Source organism: Takifugu rubripes, chromosome 20, assembly GCF_901000725.2.
Source record: "Takifugu rubripes chromosome 20, fTakRub1.2, whole genome shotgun sequence".
NCBI classification, from domain to species: Eukaryota; Metazoa; Chordata; class Actinopteri; order Tetraodontiformes; family Tetraodontidae; genus Takifugu; species Takifugu rubripes.
Window position 1 is genome coordinate 3,967,723 of NC_042304.1, and position 8,346 is coordinate 3,976,068.

Sequence of the window (8,346 nt, forward strand, 5' to 3'; positions counted from 1 at the left end):
GTGTCTTAAGCCAAGATTCTCTTCACTCTTGATGACAGAACATTCACCGTCCGGACTGAATAGTTTGTTCAATGTTGCCCTCTCATCTTTTGACGTTTGAGCATTTTTGTATTTTACTTTTAAAAATACATTAATTTCGCAACAAGTGAATGAAAAATAGAATTACATTTTTTAAAAATGTAATGGAGATCGTCTTGCCTTTAAATGCAATGTTAGGGTTAATGTGTAAATTAAGTAGAAATATAAATATTCAAGTACATGTTTTTTGGACAATGTAAAATACTCTTAAATGCCAACATTTTTGATTTAAAACTGTTAAATGAATCATTCACAGCCATGGCCATGAATTCCATTAAAATGTTTAACAGTGAAATATAAACTGAACACATGCAAATGTCATCCCAGGAGCTTAAAAACTGCCTACTGCTGAAACAAGGAGGATGACTGCACTCCAAGATAAATCAGAGTAAGAGGATAAGTCTAATCCTTTTTAGACATAACTAACCAGATGAATGTAAATGGACAGAAAAAAACCCTGAATGAATTGGACAAACCACAAATGTACCCAAGGCTGTCCTTGTGGTCCCAAGTGGAGCAGGTGCAGTTAGATACAGCTTCTCTGAGATCTGTCCTTGTGCAGATTTTCCTAATGAGGCCTGATTGAAACAGTACTTAAATAGATGTCTTTTTGAAATCCGTTTATACTGGGTTATTATAGAACACCACATGCGGCTAATGCCCAGAAACAGCATGCACTCTACAGCAACAGATAGCTGTAATGTGATTACAGAGCAACAGTTTCTCTTAATGAATATTTATTCACTAGTAAAGTGAAAACTGAAATGAGTTCAATTTTACACTCAATTCTGTACAGATTTTCTTTAAAACTGAAAAGGACAAAAAGGACATTTGTGCATATAAACATTAGGCAATGTTATAAACATGTATTAAGCTGCTATATGCACTATTATACACATTTTAAATAGGCAATAACATCTCATAGAAAAACATCTGATTACAAAACATACATTTGTTGTATTTTCATACAGACACTGATAAAGGTCTGATTCCTTAAACACCTCCCTCAGGATATATGTTGCACATTCTCATGAACAATGGCAGCAGTGAGACGGCAGATAAAAGACCAAGGGCCACCCAACAGAAGTCAGTCCATCACATTTAAACAAGGACGTGCACGTTTCCTCAGCACTGCTCGAAGCCTGCCATCAGCGAGAGGGCCAGAGACTCCACTGCATCAAGACAAGCAGACAAGAATAATGAAGAACTTTATCAGTTAAAGATGGCTACAGGCAAGAACATTATCAGCCCAACATCAACACGGCATTTAGTTTACTGGAAAGAATTCAAGAGAAGAACCGATTTACTCACGATGAGGGAAGGAGCCTCGACACACAGCTTTATTGAGGATCGTCACAAGAAACATGTGGCAGTTTTTGAAATCAGATTCCATTTTGTCAATGGACTCAATCCTGAAAGAAAAAGATCATTTCATACTCTTAATCACATTAGCTATAATTAGCTGTTTTCTCTTCTTTGAAGTACATTACTAGTAACATCCCAAAATGATCCTTTATATTAGACAAATCTTCTTACTTCCAGGCCCCAAATCCAGCTTGCCATCGGTCAGAGAAGATGAGGACTAGATTAAGAACCTTCATTATGGCCTCCTTCACAAAACTGACCTGAGAAAACAAAAGACAGCAGTCCAATAGCTTGAACACATGCAGGAGGAAAATGTACGATCGCTCACATATTTCTGATCCATGTAATCAAAAGGTTTAAAGAGCTGTGTTCTTTACCTTCTCCCTCAGCAAGCAGCGGTCGTGAATTGTTGCCAAATATCTGTAATGGATCTTGATTAACTGGTCAAGGTCCTTCGCCTCCTGCACTTGGTGCTGAAACTCCAGTCCTGTGCTGTGAAGAATCTGTCAACCGATGATGCAGACACATTAAAAGCTGGAGACAGATTCTCACATTTTATAGACTGCAACCTGCAATACATTAGGTTGCATATATCCATGCCAGAAGATCTCCAAAGAATGTGATTTGGAATTTTGCCACCAATAAATATGCTGAAGCACACCCACAGTAATATTCTAACTGTCCCACTGAGAAGACCTTGGAATTATGTGTTGCTATCATAATGTATCATAATTTCCTTCATCCGGGCTCGCAGTGTCAATCCTGATGTTGTCCAGTGTGTGTGTGCAATGCTAGACTGAATATTCCACTAAACACAGGCCTCCTGATGGAATGTGTGAAAGGAATTTTACTGTCTTTCTCACTGTCCTTAAAAGCACCACTATTGTGAAACTGCCATAAAAATATTGTTAAAACTGCATACTTCAGACCAGATTAAAAGACTTTTCCAATGTACAATAACTAGAAATAATAGTAAGATTACTTGTCTGGTCCTTGTGGTACACACTAGAAAGCAACATTTGTTAAGACTAAAGTTTATAACAACCATTTGATAATGCAACCAATGTGTCACTCTTCAGATTGTTATTACTGCAATGAACCCTTTCAATAGAACATATTTCAATAAGTCATGCGCGAAGAAAGCTTGATTATTTTTCTTTTGCTTCATTAATTACTTGCAGTGACCATATATTTGGCTATCATGCCAATACAAGAGATATCATTCACACAGTATGCTTCTGCTAAAGCATATATATCATCACTTATGTCTTCTGTTCTCCCATTCAACTCACCCTGGTCATGATGTAATTATGAAGACTGTTGACGAAGTGCATGAGTTTTACCCTCAGCAGGCACATTCGGTGAACCTGCTCTTTGATTGGCTCTTTGCCTTTAACGTCTTCGGCTGAACCTTCCTCCACTTTCCTGGTGGCATCTGTTAAATCTGAAAGAAAAATACCTTACAATATAAACAATAAATCCTGTAGCGTACACTGTCTCTATTTTGCCTTTTAGTGCTGCCAACGCGTACCACTGAACCTAACTGTATCCAAACTATATTTGGCCCATTTGATCTGCAGAAGAAGCAGAAACACTTGATTGTAGATCTTCTGACACTCAGAGCTAATCACAATGTCCACAGGCCAGGGCACCTTTAGAAAAAAGACAATGAGTCAATGCTGCACATTTAAAACAACAGTAACTACACCATTGCATTCATGCTGCCTACCTTGTAACTTAGAGTCAGCACCTCTAGATTGTTAACAGGATGTTTTTTTCTGGAAGGGTCGATGGCCTCCAAGAAGACAGACAACCTGCAGGTTGATGTTTTAATATATTTATATTGTATCAAGACGCAATATTGTTAATAAGTTGTACCTGCTGCTGTCCTCAGAGTGGCGCTGTCCCACTGCCTCTTGTAATTGAACACTAAGAAAAGAGAGCTGCTGCCAGCTTTCCTTCTCTTGTACTTTGTCAAAAATGGCTGTGTAGAAGTCATACATGGTGTCCCCAGCTTCCAGCAGGAAATAGTTCCTCATAGCTTGTAGATATTCTAGTATCCTGGAGGAACACCACAGAACTCAAATATTCTGGAATGAGGTCTTTAGACGTTGGCCTGTGACACTTACTTGTAGTCTTTTTTCAGAGTCTTCATTAGGTTCCCACAACACTCAATGTAGCGCTTTTCAATGTGAGGGTAGAGACAAGAGCGCAGGGTGAGTTCAAATGTTTGGCAGGTTACAGACTGAGATGAGCGGTCCACAATGAAATCGCCTCCAGAAAAACGCTCATGGAAGTCCCTCTGTTCCAAGTACAACCTGAACACCAACAACAGAAATAGAAATCCTCATTAAATGTACTGATGAATACTTTGAATTTGTTTTTTTGTTACTCCAGATTTCATTGAAATGTGCTTGTAGTCTACCTGGCAAAGTTGATGGCCAATAATGGGTCGTGAATGTTGTCAATCTCTAGGTGTTGTGCTATGATTGACTGCATCTTTATGAGGCTCCTGGTAGTGGCCTGCTGCTGATGAATGGTGTCTGCTGGTGACCCCTCCTGGCTACACAGTCGTGACTGCACTGATTCCAGAAACAGTGTGTACAAGCTCTTTCTCTCTGCATCTGCAACACAACAAATGCTGATAATAAAAAAAATGAACACTCAAGATCTAGAAAATGCACAAAAAGCAAACACTGACCCCTAGATGATCTCTCAGACTGTTCAGAGTCTTTGCTGTCCAGATTCTTGAGTAGCTGCATGGATTTCCCAGCCATGATGATCTGCTTGAGGACAGGTTTGAGGAAGGACACCATGGTGAGCTGCCTGTTGCTGGAGCCCTGATCCCCTCCAGAGCTGCCGCTGGCTGCATCATTTAGCTTCTCTTCATTCTCCACGGTTTCAGATATGCTGTAAAGCGTGTAGGTGGCATACCAAAAGTCCCTGTGGTTTACTGGGACATCCTTGTTTCTGGGGAAATAGGATCAGTGATGGTTGCTGTTATTTTATAAGAAATGAAAATGTTCCAATGCTTGAAAGAGAAACATCTTGTGGTATCCAGATTCAGGACAACAGGAATTAAGTACTCAGAATTTTTACTAAATAAAAATAACAAAAAACATTGACACTCTAATGTGCTTTCTGATGGACAAATAATTAGCGTTTGACCCCAACATTGCATATAATCCAATGTATTTGCCTTGCCAAGGGCAAAATCTCTCTGCTACAGTTAGTGTTACTTTTGAAAAATGTAAAACGTCGCATTTTTGCATTTTCACGGCTACAAGTCACTTAGAGATCAAAATCGTACAAAGCTTTGATGGTGACTGGGGAAAAAATTCCCTGATTTTAAAGAAAATATCTGAATATGCACTACATCTAAAAAAGAAAAGAAACAAGACACAACATCTGTAGCATACAGCACCTCTGGATAATGAACTCCTTTGCAGGGTCAAACAAGTGGCCATGAACAATCCATTCATCGACAATCTCCAGGTATGGCCTGACTGTCTCTGTCCACAGAGAAAATAACAAGGCAACCTAGTAATGAAGACAACAAACAAGAGTTAGCGTACCTGTACATCTACGTTGCTTGATAAGATCCATAACTTTGCTTCCTGCCACAGTCAAGACAAACTTACAACTTGCTCGGATGCTTCCCCGGCACTGTCATACTCAATGATGGCTTTGTAGAGGGTGTTGAGCAAGTGAGAGGCCCGCACCACGTTTGGTGTCTCAGGTGGGACCTCTGCAACCCCAGTACAGAAGACCCGGTGGAGCACTTTGATTTGTGCCAAGTGAGGGTTGAGTCGCTCGAGAACTGCAGACAGAGTAATGGTCTCATCTGCAAAACAGGTCAGCAGATCAATCCCTGGTTTATACACTCATCTGCCGGGTGGCCTGTAAATGTGTTTGCCAAACAATCCACTTCTTCTTTCATATCATGTTCATTGGAGATCCCCTAAAGACTAGCAAAATACAGCCAAGTTCTTTGAATAATCCTTGGATTTACCATTACATACGAGCTCTCTTTCAATTGTGGTAAGCTCCTCTTTAAAGCTGGTGAAATACTTGTTGAGCGCCCACACAAATGCCTGGTATGTCCTGAACGGTGGCTCATATTCAGAACCCTTTCTGGAACTGCAGGACGAGCCTGAGCTTGGCGGGCATGGTTCCGAGCTGTATCCAGTCACCTCATCTATGAACCTCTGCAGCCTAAAGACTGCCTGCCCGTACACAGCAATGTGCTCCAGTACAGAGTGTAGGCAATTCTGCAGCACAGACGGAAAAAAGTAGATGATTACAATCGTGAAAAAAGCTACCTTTCATTACAGGAAAAAAAGAATATGTCCAGATTTCTAACTTACACTGGTCAGATGAGTGACCACTACATTGTTCCTTACTGAAATCTTCCCATCATGTTGCTGGAATATAAAATGTTTCTTGACACCAGAAAATAGCCTAAAAAACCACACAATTCATAAAAATCAACTTCATCATAACGAGACATTAAATGTTTCAATAAAACATAGCTGCATCTTACCACAATGTCTCTCGTATCACTTGGGTTTCTGTGACAAAGGCCTTTTCCTCTGGCAGATACAATGGATCTGTGTTGTACAAGTGCTGGTCCCTGACAACAGAAATACTTATTTTAACAGATTATTTAAAACATACTTTTAAAAATTGGAAGATGGTGTAAAGTAAATAAATTGCTAATCAGTTTAGAATCTTACCACACATTGAGCAGGTTAGAATGTAAATGCAAGCTGTGAGGGAAACGAGGAGATTGGGTCACCCAGTATGGTGTCACTATATGCTGTTCAAGCCATGCCCGGGCATCAGGCTCACCCACTGGAATAACACAATATGAAGGGGTTTTTTCAAATTAGAAAGAGCTTAAATGTGGACACATGCAACAAACGCTACAGAGATTGTATTATTTTGCTGTTATGTTATTTTTCCACACCTGTCCATGTCACTGGCATTGTCTTGTTGCTGTTGTCCTGGTCCTCCTGTGGTGTTCTGTCCAGCTGGATCCCAGAGTCCTCTCTGCTGATCGGCTGTTGGCTGTCATCTTCCTCACTCTCCTCCTCTGACCACTCCTGAAAGTCAGTTAAAATTGAATTATTTCTGCTACATACTAAAAGCTCTTCAACTCATGACGTAATAATGAGTATGGCTCACCTTCACAAAGAAACGTACCATAACTCACAGAACACATGGCAAAAGAGGCATTTTATTCTGTTCATATCATTACTATACAGATTTACTGTAAAGGCAGGGATGAGGAAAAGATTAACTCACGGGGGTGTCTGGGTATGGTCCTGTGTCAAAGTCCTCACCCTCCATCAGGTACTTCATCCAGTCAAAGGTGTCCTCTTGGTCTGCAAATGCAGGAAGTAAACTGATTTAAATTAGGCCAAAATCCGCATTTGTGTGGCCCAATGTGTGTTTGCTTTCCTCACCGGCCTCTTTCACCCTGGGTCTCTCGGTAAAGTCTGTATTTGAGGGGGATCCCGATAAGAAGAGCAGCAGCGACAGCACACTGTAGTGCACTTCAGTCTGTAAGGAGCCAAAACTGTGATGCAACACGGCGTGCTACAAGATTTTTACAGAACACTTGGTTTTTTTTTGAGAGATTTAGATCATATTTGAGGCATCTGTACCTTTGTTCCATTTGTGTTGGGTAAAGGTGAGTTCAGGAACTCATTAGTTAACCTCGCCCAGCTTTCAGCTTTACTCAGGTCCGAATGGATCATAAGTTTATCATAGATTCTGAAGCACATGACATGACATAAAGACGTTGATATGTCGTGAAAAAGGCATATTATGTTGTTTTAAAGCCTTATTTAGACATCAACTAACATGTATTGATTACCCACTGTCTCCACAAACGAATGCAACAAATGATGACGGTCTTTATGCTGAAATAACTGACATTGTTGTGATTCTGTTCAAATGCATGGAAAAAGGCTACCTTACTCACCCATTTATACTGCGTTGTACTTTATGGCTGTCAACATCCAGAAAACGATGAAACCTGTCAAGCAAACGCGCCACCGTTACTCGGCTACCATTTGTTTACATGTTAGCAGCTGACGGGCTATGTAGCTTATACCCTCTCCAACGGGCAAATTACCTAAAATTCGACCAAGCGAATTTCACTGCCAGCTGAAAATTCTGGTCACCCTCATCCTCGACCCCACTGATACATCTTATCAGTTTCTTGGTTTCTTTCTCCGTCTCCTTCTCGAATTCGGTCCAGTGCGCCATGGCGATGTTGTCTTTAAGCGCCGCAGTTATCTTGATGTTACACGATCTCCATGTAGCTTGTTGGTGTCGTATTGTGCAGGCGACTGTGCAGCGAATGCGATAAGAAAATGAAGTTCAATGTGGTGTAAGGAGAGACAAACAGCTACAGCTACAGCTAGCTCCCCATTCATTGACTGCCGCGCAGTTTGGCTCCCACAGCAAAGTGCGCATGCGCCTACTTACCCAGAGGTTTTACTGATATAAATTAATGGTTGGTTTGACCCGAATGGGAGTCTTTCGTGTTTATAAATATCGAGTTGGCTAGCATCGCTGTTCTCAGACCAATGACGACAATAACTTGCTGACGGGAACGAAGGAAACAGCAATATTCACCTTAATTCTTGCAATCTCCCATGATCCCTTGCGTTTTAGCGTGTTTCTGCGTGTCTCTGAAATATCTTCGCATCAAGACTCTTTGAGATCACAATTTAATCTACCATCGCTCCTCTGATGTATTTGTATCAGAATTGATAAAATGCATAAATCTGACAGGTTACAAATGGGAAAAACAACTAATACCCATGCCCGCTAGTATTTGTGTAAAAAAGGGCAATATTCGATCGTAAATGGGGCGTGGTTAACCCCCCC

At 40.7% G+C, this 8,346-nt stretch overlaps 1 protein-coding gene across 2 annotated transcripts; it reads right to left on the bottom strand.

Moving 5' to 3' along the window:
* Positions 1 to 798: 798 nt before the first annotated feature.
* tubgcp5 (tubulin gamma complex component 5) lies at positions 799 to 8,317 on the bottom strand. Of its 2 annotated transcripts, none has more exons than XM_003973829.3 (24): positions 8,092 to 8,317; positions 7,586 to 7,802; positions 7,433 to 7,486; positions 7,113 to 7,221; positions 6,912 to 7,008; positions 6,751 to 6,830; positions 6,413 to 6,548; positions 6,180 to 6,297; positions 5,987 to 6,076; positions 5,811 to 5,904; positions 5,456 to 5,714; positions 5,085 to 5,287; positions 4,868 to 4,983; positions 4,145 to 4,413; positions 3,869 to 4,067; positions 3,573 to 3,761; positions 3,322 to 3,504; positions 3,173 to 3,257; positions 2,975 to 3,095; positions 2,736 to 2,887; positions 1,821 to 1,946; positions 1,615 to 1,703; positions 1,390 to 1,490; positions 799 to 1,250 (listed from the first exon to the last, which is right to left on the bottom strand). In XM_003973829.3, exons 2-24 carry the CDS (start codon positions 7,717 to 7,719, stop codon positions 1,204 to 1,206), a joined length of 3,051 nt encoding a protein of 1,016 aa, XP_003973878.1. In that variant the 5' UTR covers positions 7,720 to 7,802; positions 8,092 to 8,317; the 3' UTR covers positions 799 to 1,203. The 2 variants fall into 2 exon arrangements, with proteins under 2 accessions (XP_003973878.1, XP_011612804.1); XM_011614502.2 differs by lacking the exon at positions 8,092 to 8,317 and adding an exon at positions 7,942 to 8,053.
* Positions 8,318 to 8,346: the final 29 nt, after the last annotated feature.